The sequence below is a fragment of the Anoplopoma fimbria genome, chromosome 13 (assembly GCF_027596085.1).
Source record: "Anoplopoma fimbria isolate UVic2021 breed Golden Eagle Sablefish chromosome 13, Afim_UVic_2022, whole genome shotgun sequence".
In the NCBI taxonomy this organism is placed as follows: domain Eukaryota; kingdom Metazoa; phylum Chordata; class Actinopteri; order Perciformes; family Anoplopomatidae; genus Anoplopoma; species Anoplopoma fimbria.
In genome coordinates, this window is record NC_072461.1 from 17,709,106 (window position 1) to 17,736,017 (window position 26,912).

The window sequence follows — 26,912 nt, forward strand, 5'->3', positions numbered from 1 at the left end:
TCTTGGACGGTTATATGTAAGCTCTGGTTCTATGGAAATCACGACGGTCACACAATACCCTGCACATCACAAGTCAGGATTAACATCCGCTAACAGATTGTATGAAGTACCAACATAAAGTAGTAGGCATGGGACTGCATGCTCTACTGGGCAAAGTACAAACCATTGTGCGATTATAAGGCAAATACATGGAGGTTGGATCTACTAGGCATTTCCATTCAACCTGATTTTTATGCAGAGACCCTGTAGTAGATACAGTATGTGCTTGAGTTAGGGGTCTGACATTTTTGTAGGGGGGGGACACTTGCCTCTATTACAGATGTTGAGATAGGGCAGAAAAGAAACAAATGTATCTCTGCTGATTAGTCACAGGTTGATGCGCAGCCAGTCAGCCACACTGTATTTAAGTACTGCATGCTCCAGGGGCCCGTCACATTGCATGCACTCTCAAGGGGTCAGGTGGGAATGTGCTGAAGTAAAGCATGCAAACCTCTCATACAATGCAAGTGACTGGCTGTTTCAAACAAGCTCTTGGCCCTAAAAGTCCATCTTTTTTTTCAGATTCAAACGGGAGGTTTACTTGATCCCTCAGTGTTTGAATGACATTCTGATTTCTGCACACAGACACTGGTCAGACTCATAATGTGGTGTTTTCAGTGCCATTAGACTTGACCAGGGCTAAAATGGAGAGTGCCCCGTCTCTGTCTACAGTTGAACATCAATCAGGGACTCAACACACACATCAGATCATAATATGAAATGTGTTACTGAAAATATGTAGTTGATGCTTTTAACAAAATACAAATATTCTAGTATACAACAGATGTACAAGAATAAAGCATTTGTTAAGCTCTCAAATGCCACCTGTCCACTGTGATGGATTTCTTTTTTTTTTTTTTAAACAGTACAAGGAAGTAGAAGTGGAAATTATTTTACAGCGCCAAGTCTTTGCAATAGTGTCTTCCCTTTGGAGAGCAGTCCCTTTTTCTTTTTGGAGGAGTACATGTCCAGTGGGGCCCTGATGGGACTGCTGGGCCCCACGGTGGCGGGGCCAGAGCCAGGGATGTGTGGACGCACTGTTGGAGAGCCTGCTCTTCTGGGCGGACCCGATTTTTCCAATGGAACCTAATGGGAGACCCGTAAGGGACAGTTGAGGGTGTTAAAAAGCCAGCTGTCTCTCACACCTCAGTCACTACTCCCCTCCTTCTCTTAAGTCCTTTCTGTCTCAGCAGGGCCACCATAGCTCTGAAGTCTACCTCCCCTGGACGTTCGCCTGTGTACTCTGGTATATAGATATACACACTCCCTCCCTCACCCTCCCTCTGCCAGGTTCAAACAGTGGTTTTTTTTATAAAGCTAATAGGATTAAGCTACAACACAGAATTTAAGCATGACATTAACTTACTTCCACATCAATATAAGGTGACAACATTTTCCAACAATGAATATCAAGGGACAGGGCAGTTCCTCTCACATAAACAGATACATTTGCTTTTTGGGACAAGTGGGACATATTTATACCACATTTAATTTCCTTCCCCTTAAAAATATATACATATATATAAACATATGTATTTATATATATGTATATAGATATTTACTGATACAACTGGGTTACAGAGAAACTACTAGTCACTATTCCTTTTCTGTAATCATTAGCTAAAAGGCTCCTTTAAATTGCACTTTGGGAAGACAGATAGTCAAAGTTTTCATATGAGGCTATATTTAAATATACATCTGTTTTAAACACCAGAAGATGTACCAAATAAAACACATTATGCTTTATTTAGTATTCAATTATACCAAGTTTAAAGTGAGACTGTGTAACTTTTGTGAAAACAAATTAACATTCTTCCACTTAGAAACGGGAACAAAACACATGATTGCTCAATTCAATACACAGGTTTTGTTGCTAGAGCCTTACTTGGTCACAACTTGTGACACTGTAACAATAACTTTTTATTTTATCTAGAAATGAGTGTAGAAGTTCTGTCATTTGTAGCCGCTGCTCAGCAGAAGTTCCATAGTCTCACTTTAAATCAATAACTATTAGTTGGCATCTAATTGATAGTTCATCCTGGTTCACAAAATTAGCACTGATTTGAAAACCTAAATGTTAACTGTTTTGATAAAAATTGAATGAAATATCTTTATGCTTTTCTTTGGGTTTTTGCATAGAATTGGTAGGGGTTTCTGGCATGTCACACTGCACTGACGTAGTCTAATGTTAGTAGCATTCATTTTAACTAAACTTTTTGACAATTAAGGGTAATTGTACAACAATGGCCTTTTAGCTTACCATGAGTTACAGCAGGAGACTTATTGCAGGAGACGAACATTGTCATGTACAACACTCAGAGAAACAACTGAAGATACCATACTTCTTGTCTAATGCATTGGCTGGGTTTACTATCTCTAACAACAAACAATATTGAGTGTTTTGGTGGAACAAAGAGGAATCCTAAAACTACCTAAAGGCATAGCAGCACTAAAGGAATGTCATATAAAGTACACATGTTGCATACCAGAGGCTAAGGGTAACCATGTCATCTGCATTAGACGAGGGGGGGCGTAATCTTGGTATCCTCAGTTGCTCACTTACGTGACGGAAACAGAGCCTTTAAGGTGTGAAATGAACACTCTTCTTCTGTTTTGCCAAGCGGGTGAGGAAAAGAAATAAAAAAATATATATGGTTGATGGCATTTCAATAGTTTGCACTGTGACAATGGCAAATTAGAACACAAGAAAATAAATATCTAATGACAACTATTCATATTTCAACAATTGCATTATTTGTTAAACACAAAATAACATATATTTACATTTAGTAAATAATTACTTCTGAAATTATACTCTGATGGCAACATAGGCTAAGTGACCTTTGCGTGCTACTTTACAAGAAAGCAATATACAAAACAAGGCGTTCAGGAGCAGATACAAAAAATTGTATTACACTAGACTTTTTATATAAAATGTTCAAGAATTCATGCATCTGGACTATAGAACATGCTGAGCTACAGACTACATAGTTCATCTTTCAGTACAACAAAACTATTTACTCTATAAGAAATTATTTCAGATCAAACACAGAATATATTCATAAAGCATCTGTTAGAATGCTAAATATGCATGTGCAAAAAGTGTTAACCGCCTTTTTTCAAGACATTACAGAACAAGTAAAAAGTCATAGGAGCGGTCTCCCCTCCATTTTACTATCATTGAGAATGCTTTATGAATACAATAGATCCATCTATTATACAATGCAGAACTTCCCCCCTTTCACAGCAGTAAACATGAAAAATAAAAGTACCTCTGTCAAGTATTAGTCTTAAAGTTTTATTTTTTTCATAGATCTTAAACATCTATTTATTTACAGAGTAATGCTCCAAAGTCAGAAATCCCATCGTACTTCAATGAGACACACACACGCACACACACACACACACACACACACACACACACACACACACACACACACACGCACACGCACACGCACAGACATGGTACTAAAGGAGATAGAGGGAACTGAAAATAGTAAATGGATGACAGAGGGCTAGTACTGCGAAGGAGCATGTACCCTTTTGGTCTTTATCCGTGCAGGAGTGTCCTGGGGGTATCGAGATGGTGAGTCAGTGAGAAAAACCTCTACATCATCAGGCACTTCTTCTAGAAAGTTGGAAGGAACAAGTCCTTTGTGTCCATTGAGCTCGCCCTAAGGAATAAACACAAGGACAGTGAGACCTCTGCTGTATTTAACTCTAAACGTTATGCATAACTTTGACGAGGTGGATAGAAGTTTCAAATTTAAGCGGCAATAGAGTTGAGAGATGGGAGGAACTGCTGACGCAAAGACTTCATGTACACAAGCTTGTACGTTTGGTTTCTCATCAAAGAACCAGATATTTTCCAATGCAGTTAGCTGGTGCTTCAAATGTGAGACACATCACATTGTATATGGAAAAAGTAGAATGGGACTTTTACTTCCAGAACCAGTGACACTCAAAATAAGTCCTCCCACTTCCTGACTCTAATGACCATTTGCTTCCTCAACATAGAAGCATGGGAGTCTCCAGGGACATTTAACAATACATTAAAATAGTCTTTTTAATTAGTATTCGTGTAGGCATAACTTATTACCACCAGTTATAATAACTTCTACTTTGTTTCTGAGATAGACATGTTTTTTTCCATCACGGTGGAACGATGCATTGCTCTAAATGCTACAATATCCCATGAGCCGCAGCCGCCATAGCTGTGGCAAAGAATCCAGTCAGGGGCGTAAATTTGACAAATTCATTTAGCTAAAACTATATCTGCCATATTCATCCAATTCAATAATTGCCTTCTACATCTTTGTCTTTGTATTAATGAATCATATTCTTTGCCTTTGCAGTTGCTCATCTTTTGTACTGATGATTAAACAGGGAACATTTCATGCATAAACAAATTAATCCTCCCACCTCACAACTCTATGAGATTTAATGTAAAACTGTAGTTGCTGTAGAACACCTGTATAGATGCATTGTGCTCTAAATAGTCAGGGGGAAAAAACAGATACTCAACAGACGAAATGTTTAACACTTACATAATAAAAACCATCTTCATCTATTTCACCAAAAACTGTGATGACATCACCGGCACAGAAAGTCAGTTCAGCCTGTCAAAAAAGAGAGATCCTTGAGATACATTTGGCTTGTTGTACTTTTCCAGTTATTTACAGCAGTATAAGTGTGCGGAGGACTTTCAGAAACATCAAATGTACCGGGGGTTTGAATGAGTTTGAAATGCTGTGCTTCCTTCTCCAAATCAATGTGATGCATTTTAAACACGAGTGTCAATTCAGTCTCGGCAGACGGACTGTTGCAACTGTAAATGCATCAAATGTTGGAACTTTGAAGACAGGATTGCAACACACTGGGTCCTACAGGGATTTTTTCGAGAACGCACAAACCAAACATAGTGCATGTACAGTGTGTGGGAGACAGGTTTACACGAAAGACCAAACCGAGGAGGGGAGATGCTGGCTCAGGCAATTCATGAGGGGCTGTATTCATGACCACCAGGGACAGAGGGCCGTGGCCCGTCATCTGAAGCCCACCTCCTCGTTTGCACTCCGACAAACGGGGGGAGGAAACACACACAGAGCAGACAGTACCGTACCCTCCTCACCCTCACTCACCTCCTCATTCAGTCTGTTGCCCTCATACTGTGTCGGTGGCAGTGCCAATAGAAAGGTGAGAATAAGTGAACGGGGAGGTGGGGCAAAAAAAAAAACAGCAGGGGAAAGTAATTCAATCCTAGCTTACACAATGCTAACTGTAACTCCTCGTTCAACCTCACCTTTGTAAATATAGGCCCTTTTCACAGCAGCCATTTTGACGCGTCATGGCGGGGTAAACACAGGTGTACTTGATCAGATTAATTATGGTCCCATTTAGTTTGGTGTGTCACAACCATTACAGTGAGCCAGCATGCACAATACCAGGGCCTTGGCCTAAATGGAACATCATAATTAACGGTATTAATAACACCTGTGTTTACCCTGCCATAGCAATGTCAAAGGGGCTGCTGTAAAAAGGGCCTAAATCCCTGAAACGCACTTAAAGGAATAGTTCATCATCTTGCGAAGAGTGAGACAAGAATGGCGAAACCACTGGTATAAAGCTGCAGCTGGGTGATGGTTAGCTTAGCTTGACATAAAGACTGAAGGCAGTGAGAAACAGCTAGCCTGGTTATCAATATTCTAAGCAACATAGTGAACAAGCCTATTTTCAAAAATGTCTAACTGTTCCTTTAAACTCTGAGTTGACAAAACATTAAATCTCCTCATCTGTGTGCCTGTGCACATGAAAAAAATGTGTTTTTACTCATTGTTTATGCATTTTTTTAACAAGATGGCGGTGACAGGATGGACAAGACAAAGTGAATATCTGGAGCCACAGGAGGACAGTACCTCTACATCAACGTTAGGGGAGCTCTCTCGGGGGTCATAGTCGTACAGAGCCACCATTCTCCGCGTTGACATCGGATGTTGACGGCCGCTCCGTCTGTTCCTCTCTATGGAAACGAAAAATAACAACAGACAAAAGATTATTTGGTGGGAATGATTTAAAAACTTTATTGATGGGTGTGATGACCTGTAATGATACACAATAGCCTTGCAAGTCTAACAAACGTTCCAATCTGATCATCTGGCTTGCAAGGTAAACTATTCCTATGTTAATAGTAAGGGGAAGCTTAGCAATAGCAAATATAGTGGAAATTAGCAAAAAGCAGTTAACAGATGAAAAGGATGGTAAGAAGTGAAAAAAGCAGTAAAGATGAAGCAGAAGAGCATCTAACTGGACACAGACCTCTCTTGGACTTTCTGGACCTGCGATTTATTGAGCGGCCATCTTTGAAACGGTCACAGTTCACTTTACAGGAAAGCAGAAAAACATATTTAAGTGGGAAGAGTATAGAAAAGAAAGAAATGCATCAGTATAAGACAGTAGAGCATTAAGTTGGTGATATAGACACCGAGGGTAAAAGGGCAAGGTAAATAAAACTGAAGAGTTCCTGAAGGAAAATTATGCCTCACCTAACTTCTCCACAGGAGTGTTGAGTGGCAGGAAGCCCTGTTTGAGCAGCTGGTCCATCATATCGTCATCCTCAGTTTGGATCTCAGAGACCATGTTACAGGGGATCAGACCCACTCGGTCTCGGACCTCCGCCCTGTAGAAGCCATCTGTGTCTTTATGCCCAAAGACCTAAAGAAACAACAAAGTGTTAGTCAAAAACAAAGACTGATACCATAACGCCTGCAACTAGGGTTTGCAAAGATAAATACTATCTACATGTAATTCTAAAGGCATTGGCTTAATCAACATTTAGGGGATTAGATTATTAAGGGATTTAAAGAAAGAGTTTATTTTTTAGCTAGGTATGAAACATATCCATCTGCAGGCCAGCACCTTGATGATCTGGCCCTCCTTGAATGGCAGCTCCTCGTCAGCAGCATCAGGGTTTGGAGACATGGACATGGGGTCGTAGTCAAACAGAGCCACGAACACGCGGGTCATCTCCTCCGTCTCCGATTCCTCGTAGTAATCCTCGGAGCGCCGCCCCCGCCTGCGACCGCCAAAGCCGTCTGAAACATAGAGGAGGCCTCTGCTGCTACTACCAGCCTTATACAGCCACGCTGGCTGTAGAGGCAATGAGAGCAGAAGATGTCTCTTTGTTAGAGCTGACAGGGGAGAGGGCGATGAGATGCATGTGTGAACAAAGAGCCAAAGACCGAATTCGTTAATTGTGCTTTTTAGTTTTAATCTCCTTCAATTTGAAAATGATACTCCTGTTGTGTTCACGCACCAAAAGCAAAGGATGCTTTTACAAAAAAAGGGCTGGAGTACAATCAGAGCACATCGGGGTTCTTCGTTCACACATCTCTGCTTGCTGGCGTGACAGTCTCTAAACATCACAGCACAGTGATAGCACAGTACAACACAGCACAGACAGGAAACACATGTCAAGCAGTTTTGTTTTTTTTAGGGTGCAAGGGAAACTGAATGACTGTGCACACCAGGAGGACACAAGTAACACTGCACTATTGTTCATTGCTGTTTCACGGCCTTATCTCGCAGAGGCTGATTAGCATGCATGCTTTCCTAAGACTGGACGTGATGAGGAGAGCATTCCTAGATCAAATGCAGGTGTACGGTCATGCTTTTAGGCCACATCTGGAAGCAATGTGCAGCGAAAAAGGAGGCACGTTTCCCAAGGGAGATAACACATCAAATGCCTCAGCAGTTCCTGGCAGAGCAGATATCAGTGAGGGGGAAGGGAATGAACCTGATATCAGTCCCCCATGCTTCTCATGGATCACCATGTTGAATGTTTCAATGGCAGATTATAAGTCTGAATGATGCCTCAGAGATACTGAAACCAACACTAACTAAACAACTGAAAAGTGATTTTTGAAAGATGTAAAATGTGCTTCAATGGTGTAAAACCTGTTAGACTTCGATGGCAGCAGAGTTGATGAATGTGCAACCGAGTTAGACCAACAAGGCAGTCTTTCCTTCTCACTGTGTTGTAAACGGGTCATGCAAAATCAAAGCAAACGGGCTACTGGCTCAAGGAGGCGGGAGGAGAAGGAAAAGAGGAGGTGGAAAGAGAAGCTAAGGAAGAGGAGGGCAGGCTAAGTTGCTGTGGGTATGGAGGGTCAATGGGAGGAGTAGGAGTGAGTTGAGGGTTTCTTGGGATTGAAGTTGTAGGAGTACATACAGGGAAGGGATTTTCATTCGCCGAAAAACAGGAAAAGTGGCCAGTCTCGTCTTCCCCGGTCAGCTTTATTCGGCTAAGCTAAACTAAACAAAGCAGCTAACTGTCCAGCACAGAACAAAAGACCACCATATCACTGCATGTGTTCAAGAAAGATTCTTGGCCTGTTCTGACATTGTCAAGGTGAATTATCATAGTCAGCTGCACCACATACCATATTGATCATCTGAGGACATAGATCGCCATATCCTGCGCCGAGCTACACTGCCATAGTAAACATCCTCCTTGACGGGTGAGAGGTTCCCCTCACTCCCCTCACTGTTACTGTCCATGGTGATCTCTACAGAAGACACCAATCACAACGTTACGGTCAGAGATCCCCCGCACACACACTCTGATCTACCCCATGGCCCATTCACTCATGCTAAGACAGTAGGATGATGACGTTGCCCTGAGGTGGGGGGTGTACAGGCAACAGGTTTCACTCTGGAGTCACTGGGTGTAAAACAGCAATGTTTGCACTGTTGTGGGGAGGTCAAATTGGGTCGTCATGTAAACATGTTAACCCACAGTAAACACAGGCATAGGGAGTGTATCTGGGATAACTTTCCTGCAAAACTGCATGTGAACATTTGGCGAATCCAGCTTGTGAGGATGGACAGCTACAGGGTGTGCAAACACCCCACAAAATGAAGGTCTACGTGGTTGTTTAAGCTCTATGGGAGAGATGTACAGCTCGGCTCACATGGGTAAGGGAAACACATGGTATAAATAGCACAAACATCAGTGGCCCTGCAGGTGGGGATGACGCGTCTCCTGATGTGTGTTGACCACACTAACCAATGGATGGGATGGGCCGCTGCTGAGGAGGGTTGCCGATGTGAACCGGCCTCCTCCCCGAATGGTCCAGACGATCGGCATTTCCATAAGACTGTGAGTTCCCAATGATCTTTAGAGTAAAAAAAAAAAAAAAAAAAAAAAAAAAAGGACACATGGTTAGAACAACAAAGTGTCTGCATTGTGAAGATAAGCAAACATTTAAAGAATCCCACAATCCTGTTACAACAACTAAAAAACCATAAGAGCAAATGATGTGATTTCCATTTGTCCTTAGGGAGGCAAAATAATATAACAAAAATCCATAAACAATAATGAAACCCAACAAACCATTAAAACAAGTAAATCAAATCAATCCCCGACACAACAACATGGACTGGGGGGTCAGGAAGGGTCAGATGTTTAGCTAAAGACCATTTGTTTGGTTTGTTTTGTTCTGTGCATGTCAGCTCCTTGATGAGAAAAGAAAGCAAATGGCAGCACAAATGACAGAAATTATGAGTGGAAAAGTGGAGTGTGAGAGTGATGAAAAATAAACAAAGATGTAGTTTGATAAGCAAAGCCTTTATAGCTTCAGCCTGGGGCTTTGCATTACGACAAAACATTTAATTTATGAAAAATGATGATGAACAAGAAGAGTTTTTGCTGAAACAAGTGAAAGAGACAAGCAAGAGATGATGCGTATGGGTAGAAGGCTAAACGAATCCCCGCAAGCTGCAGAAGTCTTGATCTAGATTTATTTCGTATATGAAGCAATGAGAGGCAGGAGATGCTGTGATAAAGCTTCAAGCACAAGGTGGAGTGATACGGCTGCAGCTCTAAGGTGAGCCATGGAGAGTAACAGATGAAGCCGGCAGCTTAGAGAAGGCAGGGGAAGAAAAGACAGGAGCAGCACTTCCCCATTCATTGCACAGACACTTTCCTTTAAATGGAACCTTTCCCCTCAAAGACATGAGAAGTCAAAACTTAGTTAAATGGCCTTTAGATAACTGAAAGCTTTACTTTAATACCACCTGACATACAAGCAAAGTAACTCACTCAAAATGAAACATTGAATCAGACCAACCATGGACGTGTGATAACTCGTCATAAAATGAGAAAACAAAATGCCAAATGAAAGAAAAAAAAAAGGGGGGGGGTAATCATAAAGAAAAGCAGACAACATTTAGAAAAACAGAATGGCTGCAGCTTGCTGGATGGAAAGTACAGCAGAAAGTCTGAATCACACACCAGCGGCTGGTCCCGGTTGAGCCTGGACAAAGACTGGGCCCTAGCCTCCCTGTGGGGGCTGTAATAGACCCTGTCCAGCTCGTTCAGCCGGCCCTCGCTCAGAGCCCCTTCCCTGGAGTAGTTTCGCTGCCCGGCCTCCCGACCGGGCCCAAAGTGCTCCCTGTTCCTAAAGTCACCCGTGTGTACCGACTTGGCTCCAGTCACTGGGATGTCAGAGAACTCCTCCTCTACGCTGCACTGGCGGGTCAGAGTTCTCTTACGGCCCATTGCCAGCGCCCGCCTTTCCACAGGGCCTTCACAGTGAATGATGTGAACGGGCCCCCTCATGGGGCCCCCATGAGAGTAGTACCCTCGATAACCACGGCCTAGAGAGCCTTCTTCCTCGCTGCCGCAGTCCAAACCACTGTCAGGACTCTTGGTGTTCTGGCGGTTGGGTCGTACCAAGCCGCGGTCGTCGGGGCTGTAGCAGTAGCGGCTGTCGGTGAAGCGAGGGGAGGAGCGCTGGCGCTGCAGGTGGCGGGAGTTCTTGCTTTGGGTGGGATGGTTGTGCACGTGGTTGTCCTGCGGGTACATCCTCCGCTGAGTGTGCGGCGTTCCGGGCCTCCCGCCCTCTTCGAAGCACAGGCGCTGGCCCATGCCGTCCACGCAGTCCGACTCTTCCTCAGCCACCTCGGGGATGCTGTGAAGACGCTTGCTGCGGAGAGACTTCTGCTTCACCACCTCCCGCTGGAGATCCCAGCAGTCTCTTTCCTCGGCTAAGTCCTGACGCTTGTAATAAGCCTTCAGTCATGAGCAGGAGGCAAAGTTCCACAATTTCAAAATTTCAGTTAGTCAGTTCAATTCAAAAGATTTTTTTGTGAGGAGGGTTGAAAAGTTTTTTTTTCGGAGGTTTTTTTAGAACAGGCAGGAAACAACACAGTATGTGAATAGAACAAATGGGGGGAAAGACAAAATAAAGACAGAATTAGTTATTTGTGGCAATGTAGTAAGACATGCAGTGTCATTCCGTGAGGAGAAAATGGCATGCTCTGACAGGAATCTGTGAGAGCTCAAATGTGGGGTGATAACTAATAAACTGGGCACTCAGGTTAAAATGTGGAAAAGGGAATTTTGCTTGTGAGAGATTGGAAATATCCAAACCAAAAAAAAGTAAACAGGCTTAGTTAGTGCCACGGGTGAGAGACAAATGAAACATCAATGTGCATGAAATGAATTAAAACATCTTTAAAAAAAAAAAAGCTGAATGAGTGGAAGAATAAGCTGCTGAGGACATAGCACACACTAGTGAAACATACAGAACTTCCTTCAGTGTGCTCACAGAAAAAAAAGCAGAGGCAAATCATCTTACTACTATTCCCTTAACAATATCTAATTCAAATTATTATTTTATGTCATACCTATACAAATCTTAAAATAATGAATGTGTTTACAGAAATAAAAGGGGGGTTGATAAGTGATTTACAAATAGATGGCTATGACTAAAAGGAGATTCAGCATTGGTGTATTTAAATAGTTAATACACTAATGACTACTCATCATGAACACCACATTACTGTACACATAAACACAGGGATAACCTTCCCAAATGTCCAATGATTTTGTATCGACTTACTGTAGCAAGTCTACTTTAATAACAGAGCACCAGTCAGCCACTACAGTACCCCTCGCTCCCATAACATGATGGCAGATTGCCTTTACATCCACCCATCACCCACTGACAGACCAAATGAAGACAGGATCATGTACCGACAATGTTAACATTTACATTGACAATAGACAGATTAAACATTTGGACAAGACAGACATAAACAAACGTGAATATTTCCATTTAAGTACTCACTTAAATGAGATTCCCATGTGCACTTGATATGCCATGACCCTTTGATAGAGTACAGTATGTTAACATGTGCACTTTCAAATCGCTTCTAACATTTGACTTTAACACTTGTCACACTTGAGCATGCGCTACACACAGCCATTCCCATGATGCTCGGCCTTGATTGACTAATGCAGCGCTGGAGGGGGGCGGGTGTAGGAGCAGGCTGGGACGGGAACGCTGATTCAGCTAACACAAGGCAGGGTAGCTCAGCCAGGCAAAGCCACGACGGGCCTGGTCGTAGAGCCTGTGAGAAAGAGCGGGTACCTCTGTAGGTGGCACGACACCCCCTCCCCCCCTCTCTCTCCCTCCCTCCCACCCTAAACCCCCAGTGTTCCCCACCATCTTTTTCGCCTCCCCCTGGCCACTACAGACTGAAGGTGTGCAGTATGTACCTTTAGAGTGTTGTGAGAGTTGATGCTGCGCCTACGGCCCTCCTCCAGTTGCATCTCAGAGTAAAGATCTTCCTCGTCCTCCTCCATTATGTCGGACAGGTCCGAACCCCGGCTGCTCTCCGTCTGGTACTCCTCACTGTGGCTGTAGTGGTGATGGTGTTGCTAAGGGAAAACCAGAGAGATGGGAAATGATTCATATTCAAGAGATCAACAAGTTCATAGTTTTATATTCTTATCTTTGTATTTTGGTGATATCTTTGGTGCTGGATTATGTGTCAGTAGGCACTATTGGAGACTCAGAATAACACATCACTGGCTGATTAGCACCAGTGATGTCACCTAAAGACTCCGACACCTCCATACAAGTGCAGAAGCAGCAACAAACTCTAATTGGCTGAACATTCAGAATTGATATATGTATAAAACAGCCGACAGCTATTGGTTGATTTCCAATCAAAGCCATAACGAGGTGCTCACAAAGCTGTGTGTGTTGGTGACAACTCTTGTATACACAATGTGGAATAAAATTATGCAACTGTATTGCCCAAGTAAAATTTTAGTTTACAACTGGATACGTTAACACTTGGTGAACAAGTTTACAAGATCCCAGAAAATAAGAGAATAACATTTTTGCAATACAGATGCAGAAATACTCATTAAGAGGAGGTTCAATTTGATATGATGGCATGTGATTTGATTTTATTCACTATGGTTTTGCCGACATGATGTCCATGTTCTTATCAGAAACAAGTGATACACATTGACTGCTTGTCTGAGGACAGCTTGCTTTGTTTTCTGTAAAGTACCTGTCTGCCCAACTCTGAGCCTCTGAGGAATTCATCCACCGAGGCTCCTCTCCTCCTCGCATGAGGAGAGTCGTAGCCGTCCTCCTCCTCGTCGGAGTTGAGTGGATGCAAGGCGTTACCTCTCTCACTAAAGATATTCCTTTTCTCAACCTGATAGAAGAAATGTTATTTGTAATGAAAGAAGATACAAATAAGTTAGTATAACATTCCTACAATCACGTTTTCTTTTATTAAACAACGTGATATAATGGCTGAGCTATTTCATTTTTCCACTTACTGCTAATGTAGTTTCATAATCATTTTCAAGAGACATGCAGTTATAACTTACCAATACTAGTTGTTGTGTAAATGTCTTTTAAAGCAGACTGACTTTCAGAAACAAGTCAACTCACCCGGTTACCCTCGGCAAACACTCTCTGGGCAGCTTCCCTGGCCATGGCCTTGGCAATGGTGTTTGTGATGGGGACTCCCTGAGGCTGTGGCAGGATCCTCTGAGGAGAGGGCGATCGCCGTGGCTGGAAGTGCGGCGGCTCCAGGTTGGGTCCACGCATGGGAGGAAGCGGAGAGGGGGAGCGCTCCCAGAGCTGGGCTGTCCGAAGTCCCACCTCATGCTCTTTGGTTTCTGGCTCTCTGGCACTTACTAAGGGTTTGGACTTGGGCATTGGGTGGCTCTGGAAATGAGACTGTGGATGAGGAGGGGGTTGGCAGACCGGCTGTGAGTGTGGCTGTGCGTGGGGCAGCGTGTGGGGCTGGGCTCGAGGCAGAGGCTGCACCTGGGGCTGAGGGTGATTCGGGGGGTACGTTGACGGGTAAGGAGGATGGGTTTGAGAGTGTACCGGATGGGACTGCGGATGGGCCATATGGTGGGAAGGTGCAGTTGTTCGGTGGGAGAGGCGCGGAGAGCCCAAGAGATTGTTCGGGATGATGGCCACGGGCGAGTCCGGGGACTCTCCTTGTGTTGATAACGTCCTTACAATGATTTCCCTGGCCTCCAGACACTGAATCCTGTTTAACTCCACGGTCACATAGTCTGCTGTGGGGTATAAGACCTCTGCTATCTGTATTCACATGGGAACCAGAGAGTCATTTTTTACTAAAGGGCAATTAAGAATGTCAGCACACAGAATTACATACTCTGAAATCCTTCTATCGTTCAAACTTACTACATGCATTTCTAGTTCTCATACCTGTTGGCTGAAGAGAAATACATGAATATTAAAAATCCCTTAAAGACACACACAGATTTGTAGATGTTGGAGTTCCGGCGCAATAAAATTAACATGTTAAAAACTGAAGGCCTGTTGGAAAACGGTCACTTTTTCTCTCTATCAGCATGCTGATTTTTGACACATTTGCTCACATTCACACAACAAAAACATTAGCTCTCTGAGGAAAAGGGATTTTATACAAGTGCAGCACCATGGCGCCTATTACAGCTCCCTTTTTTGAAGTTATATATACAGTGATGTCTGTCCCGGGGGGTGGATATGAGCTTTATATAATTTATCCAGCAGATGGCAATAGAGCACTACTCATAGACGTCACCATTGAGGAAGCCAAAACCTTTTAGAAGACTTGTATTATAAGACAACAAAAAAAGACTTTTGACATTTGGTACCTTTTGTCCCTTTGTGCACACGGCATAGCCAATCACACTGGCCCCGTTGGAGGTTCCTGAAGAAGTCAGAGGGGGCGGCTTCCATCTGATCTGCAGGATCCCCGGCGTCTGACCACACTGGACCTGCACCTCCTGCGGAGCGAGAGGGGGCCCTAGGGAACATAGCACACACTCTGGATAAGGAGAGAAAAAAAAGACAGCTCAACAGTGGCAGAAACATTTCTGCCTAGTTGATCAAAAAATATCATGCTGACCTCAGTACTATGGACTTTCCACAGTAGCATTCAATAGCCATTTCCCAGTGGTATTCCTGGGTAACTGTAATATATTTATAAAGTACTGTATACAGCCTAACCTCATGGTATTACCAACATTTTTATTAAAAACATAAAAATCTATGTCATTATGAAAGTATTTTGATTTCAATGAAATGAAGAGTTGAACTGTGCTGCGATACACTGAGCCAGTGACAGCTGAATGTATTATTTATTATATTCAAATATTGATATTTGTAGAATGAATTTGTTATATCTCTGTGATGTGTGTCTCCAGATTAATTCATTTGCAAATCAGGCGCAGGCGTCACATTGGCAGAAAAAGCAAAGTTTGGCAACATGCGACTATCAGTGTATGTGCAGCAATATCCTGTTTGCCAGATTCTCGCTGACGATATTCTATGGAGCATCAAAAAAACACAGTTTGCTATTTCCACATTGTGTCAGTGCTGCTTGCATACTAAACAACATACCCATCTGTGCAGTGCTGCTGCTCCCCTGCAGTCACACAGTGAGAGCGAGTGAGCAGATGCAGTCAGCAGTATCTACGAGCTGCAACGTGCAACTGTTTGTTTGTCCGAGAATCTCCATCAACCTAATCTTTGATCACATTTCTGCACTGACCGTCAGCAGGCAACACACACAGACTCTTGGAACAGCAGCGGCGACTGTTTGGAGATTTAATTTCCTCCTGTCAAAATTGTCATAAACAACAAGCTCCTCTGAGAGCAGAAATTAGTGTATTAATGAATGTTTCAGTGTAGCCACTTTAATTAATACTGGACACAAACAAAAGACACTAATTTGTAGGCAGGGAATTGAAGGCTGCTCTGTGTGACCAATATTAATAAAAAATGTTGCATCTCTAGGAAGTAATGAAGTTGTTTGGAGGGCCATGCTGAGTGTGAAAGCCTAATATACTGCCTCCAGACAATGTTCTTCTTATTGACAGCAGTTGTTCACCACCGATACTGACACTGTTTCAGAAGCCTCTAATTAACATGTTCAATAGATGGATTATTTAATGAACTCTCAGCACGTTAGCAGCTGCCAACAGAAAATGTCAATTCAAACTTCAGCCCCACTCTCTCCCTGTCCTCCCCTCTTTTTCTCTCTCACTACCTCCGTATCCTTCTTAATCCACTCCCTTTCAGCATTTTTTTCTTTTCATTGCTTGACTTCATAATGTCTTTGGTATGTCTGGTTTGTCTCTTGTGTCCTAAACGGTGTCAATTTATAAAAAAAATGTTGGTTTTGTTATCCTTCAGTTTCCATGTTGAATAAAGGTTAGTAATCTCAATGCCATTCCTCTGAGCATTTAATCATATAAAAATTACTGACTGAACTATATTTTATCTGCACCAGCATTTAGTTTACTACACAGTATTTTTTTGATTTACAGACACAAAACGATGCTCTAAATGTAGCTGGCTGTGAAGACAATCACATTCTCACTTTAAAAGATTCCTGTAGCTAGACAGTCAGGCTGTGAGGAGTTAGTGCTGGCAACAGCAGAGCATCACTGGGTCTCATGGGAGAAGAAGTCCCAGAGATCTGTGCTCACTATTTACACTAATTTGGCTTTGAGAGACACTGTTTCCAGTGTTAAAGCTCCATTCAGCAAATGCTTCTTTAATGTTATCTCATTGCACTTTTTTTTTTGTCGTATTCCTACCATATGAGTGACTTATCGCAGTAGAACACACACAAATCCTTGAGGGCAATCTAAAAGTGGCTGGGGAAAAATGAAAATGGCTGAGATGTTTGTCAAGTTTGTAAATTAAATATGCTTGAAGCGTGTGGCTGAGTAAATAAATAGATTGCTGAGTTGGATGTCAATTATCAGACTGCTTTCAGTGTGAGATACCAGAAGACTTTGAAGGAGAATATTAGACTACAAGAAGGGCAAGACTTTGGTTCAGTCTGATCAACCTTTTTTTCCAGCCACAACCGTTACTTCAATGCAAGTTAAAATTTTAGCACAGCCATTAGGATCTAAAAAATTTTTCACACACTGATGGCACGGCTTTCAGGATCAATTTCGGGTAAAATGCCTTGCCCAAGGACACTTCGAAACCCTGGAGGAGCCGGTCTGACCTACCTCTGAGCCACAGCCGGCCCCTCAACCTTACTGTGTTGCCAGAGAAAAAGTCAGGGCATCCCAAGAGTCATTAGGATAAATGATCTGTATGAATGGCAATCTTACAGTCTGGATCAAAGCAGTGGACCGAGAGACCAACCAACAGACCGGCATTGCCATCCCTTAAGCTGTGCTAGCGTGGCTAAAAATATCCCAGTAGGTCAAGCCGGGACTATAAAACCATACAGCACAAAGAAAAATATCCCTGCATTTCTGTGGTTTACTGGACAGATAAAAGTAATAATGTGAGTACTGTTTTGGAGGCTGACCTGCAGGCTGAGTGCAGAACTCCACAGAGATTTCCCTTTTCTCCCTTTGATCCATCGGAAGTTGCCAAGGCACCTGATGTGGCTGTGCCACAACCTTCACCTTGTAAACTGTCATGGGCTTCAGGTTGAAGAACTTGTACTTATAGCCCCCAGGCTTGACCATATCGTACTCGGCACCATTGAGGAATATGGTGTGACTGTAGTTGCTGTTGCTGGGCATCCAAGAGAGCTCAGCCGAGACCTGTGTGATGCTGTCCACCCGCAGGTAGTAAGGTGCCACCACCACATCCTTTCCCACCAGCAGAGTGCACCGGAGCTCGTCCGAGGGGCCCCGGTCAGTGATGCTCTGCACTGAGATTCGGTAGGTGTGTGTGGCCAGATTGAGCTTTTCAAGAAGAGTCTTTGTCCTGCCCCCGTAGGGGACACTCATGCGAAACTCCTTATCCACCATGACATTGTAGCCACTGATGGAGCCCCACCCCGGTGGGACCACGGGAGGATCCCAGCCAATGATGACACTCTTCGCCAGTTGTTTAATCAGGTTGATGCGGCGGGGATAAGGCACAATGTCTTCACCGACCTCGTCCGTGCTGACATCCAGGGTTCCTGTCCCGTTGCTTGAGGAGCCCAGGAGGTCTATGCCCAAGCTGCTGGTGCTTATACAGTCTAGTTTACTGTCAGACAGCAGGCTGCTTATGCCTGTTCTTGTTCCTGTGCCAAGTTTCAGTCTCTGAGGCCCCAGGCTACTGTGGTTGAGGTAGCCAGGTTCTTTAGCCACTGTGTCCCTGTGTTGGACAGAGGATGTCTCTTCATCTTGGACAAATTCCACAAAATTGGATGGGACGAGTCCCCGTTGTCCGTCCAGCAGCTCTCCTGAGAAACAAAAAGCAGATAGTTGGTATTGTGGTGATATTAAGGATAGAGGATTAAACGATACCAGGGCAGGTCAGACCTTCATAAAAGCCGTCTTCATCCATTGTCCCGTAAACGTAGAGATACTTCCCTGCCACCAGGGGGAGCTCTGCCTCAGGATGCTCATTAGGCCCGTCATAAGGATTGTAACTACAGCGAAAAACATAAACGGACAATTCAACTGCAGACATGTTATATTTAAACCACTCCAGTTCTCTAATAAGTGTGTCAAGGAAAAAATATTAGCTGAGTGCTGATTTTAAAATATTAAATTTGTTTCTATTTTTAACAATTTATGCTGTTTTTGTTTTTTGTAAATAAGAGAGAGCTGAGGACAGTGTCGGTTGAAAGCTCTGGCCCTGTTTCACGTATTTGTGCTCTGAGGATTCCAATTATTTTTTGTGCTGACAGATCATTTTCTTTAGCGATAGAAACACTGAATCATCTTTAAGACCACAGCCCCAAGCTCTGTGAGAGAAATCAAATAGTCTCAGCAAGATTTGACCATGACTTGTTCACACTGAGCAACCGGTTCAGTTCAGAGGTTTGTAAAGGATATTTAGCCACCTCTCTTGTGAGTTATCAACCTTTCTTTTAACGGTAAACTGTTCAGGGGGTTGTTTGTTATGTATCTCCTGTTAACACTTACTCTGATTATGCACTGAAAACCACTAAAAGTATTTCCAAAGTTAAAGAAATTTAAGTCCTTTAAAGGATTGTTAGGAACAGTATGTGTCATCCTGCACTGATTTGATTACCAATTCCAGAAAGAGGTACATTTTTTGTCCGAATTCAGTTATTCAAATGAAACAATATACGTGGTGAAGAGGCGAATGCATAAACGTGGGGGTGTGCACGTACCTGTACCGAGCAATACACAGACGAACCTTCCCTGTGAATCTCGGTTTGGACCTGGTAGTTGAGCTGAGCTCTTTGTCCATCTAGAGAATGTGAAAAAGACACAAATAATCTTATATTCAACATCAAATTATCCATCTTTGTGTTTTCACCTTTCCCCTCATATGAGGTGAAAACCAGAGTGGCAAGCATTCTTGGTTAAAATTATTGTATATCTTATTGAGGAAGGAGCAAATTTCCTGAATTGAGTTCAGTTTAAAAGTTTCCAGAGACAGTGTAAAACTAAAAATACTGGGTCTGTCAATCCCGGTGTATTGCTGAAAGTCTTAAAAATAAAAATGGAATAAAGTACCATATATACATGATATTTATTTTGTTTGAACTGTTCACCTCCTACGCACTAACAATATTTTTGATCCATCTCAAAATAGCCAGCCAGCATGAGTTAACCAGAAAGCTTCCTGCATCCCAGCTGTGTGGATTTTCTCTTGTTCAGCCCAGACACATTATTTAGATTAAACTGAAGCAGCATCTTTTACCAAAATTGTTACAAACTGCTGTAAAGGATAACAAAGATGATGCAACAGATCTAACATTGATGAGTTGAGCTCACTTAATGCTGTTTAGGTGACACTCTTAAAGTTTGTCACTTGCTGTTGGTGAAGGTTCACAAACCTGACAAACGGTTTTCATTTGGAAAAACAGGGCAAAATTAAACATCTAAATTGTTGGTGATTCTTGTCTTTGCAGCCCCACATTGTCATTTTGGATGTTTAGATATGATTTCCTTGTGCAGCTTGAAGATTGTTAGATGTCAAGCAAAGTGAAAATGGAGAAATACGCAATAAAGCAAAAACCATATGGGAAACAAATAGACACAATCAGATACCTCAGGGAGGAAAGCCCGTGCTGGGCTGCTAGCTCGACCGCGAGTGAGGAATGTTGGCTTGACAGAAAGGAGCTCTGGCTTGTCTCCACTGATCTGGAGCGGACGAATGAACTCCGATATCAAAGATCTGCTTGTTGGAGCCTCATTGCCTGTGTAGCAAACAGAGCTTCTCTCATCAGATCTCCACATCACAACACAACAGAACTAATATCAAACATGTGACTAAAAAGAGAGAGAGTCAGAAAACAGAAAAGTAAAGTCAACATTTAAATATTGTGTCTGGGATTATCTAAACACATGGTGATCCACACTGTATTAAAATGTAATGCAAACCACAAAAATAGTACCAATAACAGTAAGAGTAACTATGACATCTGCTCACCTATCAAAGGTACTACTATTTAAATACATTTTATTAAGCAGGTGTCATTTAGGTCAATATCTTACAGAACCGTAATAAATGAATTATTCGAAACTTGAATTGTTGAATGTTAGATACTACTGCAATTAGTGAAACATTTGTGTATTCACAAAAGCAAGTCAAAAACAAACAGAGAACAAGTTTTGCCAGCTTGCGGCTATTTCTCACTAAGATTGATTATTTTATTAACAGTTTGTGTTTACTGCGAATTAAGTCAGAAGCCTCTCAGACTTCTAATTTAAGCTGCAATGTGTTCACCTCATCAAACGGACTCCTCTTCCAATATGTACAGTGTGGAGTTACTGCCAGCAGCTCTCCCATGACAGAAATGATACATTTATTCAATTGCACAGCACCGAAATTAATTTAGTTTAATTTATTAACTTCGGTCGTAAATGGGATTTCAGCCACTTGAAATTATGACAATAAATCTATATTACTATTTATCCACTAAAAAAAATACTTAATAAATGAATATGGGACATATCACAGTAAAAACAATAACTTTATCTCAGCATAACAATCCTAGACATACCTTTTCCTACGGGGGCAGCCAGTCCATTTAGGAGCTGTGAGAGGGATTTGTTGGGCGACCCAGGGGATTCACAAACAGTTAAGGATTCAGTGCCGAGGATATCAAGCTTCCCAGCCTGGATCCGGAACTTCTCCAGCTCTTTTGAGAGGAGATTGAACTGCTCACTCTGAGACCGACATTTTTCCTCCAGCTCGCGGACTTTGGCCTGATTTGTGGTAAGGGAGGAGAGTCATCAAGAGAGGATTGAGAGACGGAGAGAGACAGACAGAAAGAAGGACAGACAGACAGAGGCAAGGAGAGAAAGGACGGGAAACATAGGAAAACAACAGAAGACAAAATGAGAAAAACCAGAGGACGAAGGACTGAACATTCTGCACACAGAAATACTAGAGTACACACAGTAGAGCAGGTACGTATATACAATGCTATACGTCTACTGTCTACACACAAATAGGAATAAGATATAATTTAGGACTTATAACATGTGGATCGGTCATTACACAGAACAACTTTTTCAAAATGCCTTTAACCACTATTAACTTAAACATCTCACATGCACAACTAGTTAATGCTAATAATACTGAAAATAAAAACTGTCTTGTGTCAAGACAGTATGCACACCCAAACTGCACAGTGTCTTAGAGGATGAGGCTGAGGATGTTTTTTTATTTATTTTTATTGCCAAGTAATCCTTTGTAAAGACCAAAACCAACAATCATTTTGTTCTACTAACAACTATTGTCTTATTGCTCTGTGCCATAGACCTCCATTGTTTCTCAAAAACAAACAAACCAATGAGCCCCACTGCTACCCGGGTAACATGTTCCTTCATAATGACCAACATCAGTATGGTGGTTTATTTGAAAGGATCATGGATTAGCATTGATTAACCAGCAGGATTCCTAGTTTTAGTTCATTATAGACTACTGAAGCATAGTTATGAATATCATATCCCATTCCTGCTGATAAATCCTACACCCTGGTCCTTTAGGTCAATCCCACAAACTGAACACTGGCCTGCTGCTGGAAATACTCAGCAGAGCCGGAGAGCTGAAGATTAATACTCATTAATCTCCACTTAAAATAGTGCACAACAAATGCACTATTTACTCTGTTTGACTTTGTTAAATGTGAGTTTGTAAACACTTGCTAAAAGCTACAGCGCCCCTCTGTTTGGGGTAATAACTTCGCCTTTTTTTAAAGTATGAAAACATATATTTGTGACAATACAGATCTTTTTAATTTAAGATTTACATGTTCATTGTACATAACTGGAAATGGGGCTGAAAGCCACAGACAGGCTAGGGAAGTTTGTGCATATTGTTGGTCATGGTCATTTCATTGGATTTGTTGACAATGACAAATATATAAAATAACATCAGTTCACTTTAAGAGCAGAAAACTTAATTGCACAAACTAACACTGACAAACTGAGCATGATTGTTTGGGCAGGTATAATGGAAATTCCAGGTGCTAGAGCATGACGTCTCAAGTCGAATCATCAAAAAAAACTTTTTCGAACTCAAACTGACAACAATCTGAAGCGCAGATGCTCTGGAGGACACTGAAGCTACCGTGGAATTTTTTTTTAGCACTGCCCAACACACGGCAGCGCCCAACTGCTGCTGCAGCGCTCTCTATGCTCTTTGTTCTGTTAAGACACGGAGTCCATTTCATGCACACAGATTGTTGCTGGATAAAACATGCTGTTAGCAGACAGACAACGAAGGAAGTCCTGAAGTTGCGAAATAGAAAATAGTAAATTAAGAGGCATTAGTTTTAATAGCTTCATACACTTCTCAGCTGTATGGCAAATAGAATTTTTAAAACACATGCTGAGTAACAGACATGCAATGCTACAACTAACGGATCACATTTATCACTGTTTGGCAATGTGATCCTTTGATAATAATACAGTCTTATACACTAAGAAAGCTAACATCTACTGTTTGCATAGATAAATAGATGTAACGACTCGTATTTATGTACTCTAGGCGAAAAACTGAAAAGCTTTCATTCTAAAATATCTGCAATACATAAAGACTTCTAGACTATTTTTGCAATATAATTTACCAATTAAATCGATTGTAGCCTGATATTTTTATTTGTTCACATTTAAACACACATTTTTAACACGTGTTGGTCTTATAAAGTTAAATTTGCACACCTCAATGTGTTGATGGGCTTTGATAATGTGGGATTGAGGTCGGTCAGTGAGGCCCCAGGCATTCGTCTTTAATTGAAGTCGATCCATATTCTGAATCTTTTCATCAATTGTTAAGCGAGTGTCGCTGAATTTTTCTTTATGATCAAGTCAGAAAGACCTCCAGTTTATGCTGTCAGTCAAGTTCCAGACTTTCAAAAAGCTCTCCACTTGTGAGTTTGCTTTGATGGGAAATGTGAAACAGAGCTGAGTGGGTAGTAAAGCCCAAGAAAAGAAGCAGCCCTGAATATTTCTGAAAACCAAAAAGCAAAGAGCACACATCAGATTAATTCTGAACTGATGTATGCTTCATGTTACCTTTACCTCTTAAGTACCACTTGTATATATTATTGTGTTTATCATCAATACAAAACTTAGATCATGATGAATAATTTTGTTTGTAATGTGGTGTTTCATCACCATACCTCTTGGGCCAAAGTAAACATGGGGCAACTATTGACTATACTGGGAAAGGTGTCAAATATTAAGTAAATAAATAAAAACAATTCTGAAATACCTGCATGCTGTCCAAGTGGTTCTGTATAAGCATAAACACACACCCATTCAGTAAAAAGAGATGTAGGAAAGAAATAAAGCACAATTACACATGTGATCACTCATACACATCTTGAAAGCACAACACTCTTGAAATTACTGTCAGCTTTGACACCCCCTCATACGCATCATCAGCTTATTATAATGCTTAAGGAAAGGTGAAGCAATAGATAGATAATGGCAGGCTGTTTTTTTACGATTTATTTCCCTCTCTTAAAAAACGGCTATTTACACAACTTTGTTAGGTTTAAATGTCTAGCTCACTGGTCAGTTTAACAATATTGTGAAAAGAAATCTACTCAGCCTAGGATTCATATCTTAAAACATGAGAACAAAAAGATAGAGCATAAAGGTTCAGTGAGGTCAAGACGAGAAATGTCTCTAGGTATACACAGGTCTGCCCCGGGGCTGACTAGTCCCTTATCCTCCAGCAGAAACCACATAAACACACACAGTCAAACCCCCCCAGAGTCCAGACGCTCACCTCTAACAGATGGACAGCGCCTTCATGTTCCTTTTTTGCCTCAACCTGAGCCTGGGAAATACAGGGTGCAGTATTTCAGTTCACTTTCATTTATAATGCAGTTAGGTTTCAGTTTAAAACGCCAATGAAAGGCCTTCGCAGACAAAAACGGAAACACCTTTTCATTCGTTGGTCTTTTGGGTGAAAATGGTTGAAAAGAAAGCCACCGTCTCTGTGAACACTAAGAGAGGCCACGATGAAGGATGACTATTATCTGCATTTGATTTTTTTACCTCACATTTAAGATTTTGTGCAACCTGTAACAACCTTGATACAGGCAATTCTTACTTAACCTCAACCAGCTCAAGATATTGTGGCTTTTCTTGCACCATTTTCACTTTTTTATATTTTATGTTTCTTTTATAAATCGTGTTTAATTTTCCAAACAGCAACATAGACACGAATCAATAATGTGCATGCAAGAAAGTCAAGGAAGCATTTGTAAGCCAGTTTTACTGTACTTACCTGTGAAGTACACTTGAGAATCTAAACCAGAGGTCAAACTACCAGCTTGGTTGTCGGATCCAGCCATAAAAGATTTTACATCTGGCCCACAAATAAATGTTTTGTTTTTTTCTCATTCTAGTTTTCTACAATATATAGAAATCATAGAAATCATTTCATTTTCCAGTAACGATCCTCCTCTATATAACACCAGCTATAGAGCTGAAAGTTTGCCACCACTCACACATACCTCTTTGTCTGCCAGCTACTGTTTAGTTTAGGTTAGCATAACTATTGACATTAAATGACACGTTTCATTTCCTTTGGTTATTCCAAACAAAAACAAAAACAATTTGTCCTTTGATTGGGGGGTTATGTGCCAGTTTATTTATTGGCTCTGAGTAGACTCCAGGACGTTACTGGTGCCAGAAAAGAGTCAAGAGCAGCAGCACTTGACCCGATGACCTACAGGACTCTTTACAGCACACCTCATCCCATAATGGCTTTTATTAAAAGACAAGCTGATATAGAGAATAGATTTTTCAAGAGAAGCAGACTTTTTTTTTTTTAAATTGATTTTAATGCAACTGCTTCCTGCATTACACACATAAAGCCATTCTCCTGGAATACAGGGTGCTCAAGTGCCCCCTCTAGTCAAAAACAACATGGCCACTGGCCAACAGGTAATTGGAGTTGGAGAAGCCTCATCTATGTAAACTGCCCTGAACATGTAATCCCAGTTATCTCATACTGAACTGAAAATCAATTAATTTGTTGCTACAATATATTGGAATGCATGTGCAACCTTGGCTATTATTTATATATATGATGATAACCGTAAGTAGGTGTCATTCAAAACGAGAGTGTATCTTTAAATGGTCATTTCAGTTACATCCAAGAAAAATGGCATTGACTGAAGCTCTGTGCAAATTTGTGTTTAAAAAAACACATTTTGAATCATGTTCCATCAATAATAAATTAAGGAGGCTAGTGCCATCAAGAGAGATGTGGTTTGGATATTATAGAAGCATTAAACTGTGTAGAAATGTAGAATAGTATGCGCCATTTTTCTTATGGGAACTAGAAACATCTGTGTTCCACATGAAGAGCATCTGTGGACTTTACAATTTCATAAATCTACTTTGCAGGCAATTAATTTAGGAGAATGCAGAGAGCAGCAAGTGTTTGAAGGAAGATAAGGCAGTAATGAGCTTCTGTTAATGAGAGAAAGAAGCTGAGAACTGTGAAAGGCTGACTATGAAGTTAGAGCAACACTGCAGCAACAGCAACACTGTGGTACACACTGTTTCTAGAGAAGGCCTTGGTGACAACTCCTATCACGTTCACACTAAAGTCTCAGCCATCGCAGCCATTGCTGGGCTTGCTCTGACATTACAGTCAGCTCCAGTGCACAGAGGCCCGACCATCGAATGGCCCGGGCCGGCATTTTTGTTTAAGCAAGCCTCTAAAAAGTGTCAACTCTTCTCTGGGTTTTGAATGCTTGATTTGTTCTCCTGAAATGTCGAGCACTCAGGGTTTGTGGAGAGATAGACAGTTGAAGGATGAGGTTGAGAGGGTGCTCTAATAGTGCCAGCGATGAAAATGTTGAGAGAATGGAGTGCTACAGCCTCTTTGCTCTGCTTGACTTTCACCTTTTGTTGGAACAAAAAGCTCTTTGACTCGTGACACGGCCACAGGCTGAGCAAACAAGAAAGCCCAAAGCTCTGGTGCTGTGAGTGTAAGAAGCCGGAGCTCTCTTACCTTCTGAAGAACTTCAATCTCCTGCTGCTTTGCATTGAGTACAGCCAAGGCCTGCTCATGCTCCAACTCTAGCTGCTGCCTCCGCTCTGCAGCCTCGCGCAT

The 26,912-nt window shown here is 41.9% G+C and overlaps 1 protein-coding gene across 5 annotated transcripts; it reads right to left on the reverse strand.

Moving 5' to 3' along the window:
* Positions 1 to 927: 927 nt before the first annotated feature.
* On the reverse strand, positions 928 to 26,912 carry rimbp2b (RIMS binding protein 2b). 5 transcript variants are annotated; one of them, XM_054611683.1, is made up of 21 exons: positions 26,811 to 26,912; positions 24,567 to 24,617; positions 21,325 to 21,529; positions 20,390 to 20,517; positions 19,483 to 19,562; positions 18,662 to 18,771; positions 18,447 to 18,582; positions 17,710 to 18,398; positions 15,026 to 15,177; positions 14,321 to 14,465; positions 13,800 to 14,122; positions 13,408 to 13,557; positions 12,602 to 12,763; positions 9,104 to 9,212; positions 8,478 to 8,603; positions 6,955 to 7,130; positions 6,582 to 6,750; positions 5,955 to 6,058; positions 4,587 to 4,658; positions 3,579 to 3,713; positions 928 to 1,125 (listed from the first exon to the last, which is right to left on the reverse strand). In XM_054611683.1, exons 1-21 carry the CDS (start codon positions 26,910 to 26,912, stop codon positions 928 to 930), a joined length of 3,522 nt encoding a protein of 1,173 aa, XP_054467658.1. The 5 variants fall into 5 exon arrangements, with proteins under 5 accessions (XP_054467658.1, XP_054467659.1, XP_054467656.1 ...); XM_054611684.1 differs by lacking the exon at positions 8,478 to 8,603; XM_054611681.1 differs by lacking the exons at positions 928 to 1,125; positions 8,478 to 8,603 and adding an exon at positions 2,621 to 2,644.

Coding starts and splice junctions, on each gene's coding strand:
- rimbp2b (XM_054611683.1), bottom strand. CDS start 26,912: ATGCGCGAGGCTGCAGAGCGGAGGCAGCAGCTAGAGTTGGAGCATGAG. Junction 18,399..18,446: donor CTCAACCACAGTAGCCTGGG/GCCTCAGAGACT, acceptor AGGCATAAGCAG/CCTGCTGTCTGACAGTAAAC. Junction 7,131..8,477: donor GTCCTCAGATGATCAATATG/GTATGTGGTGCA, acceptor TCTATGTTTCAG/ACGGCTTTGGCGGTCGCAGG.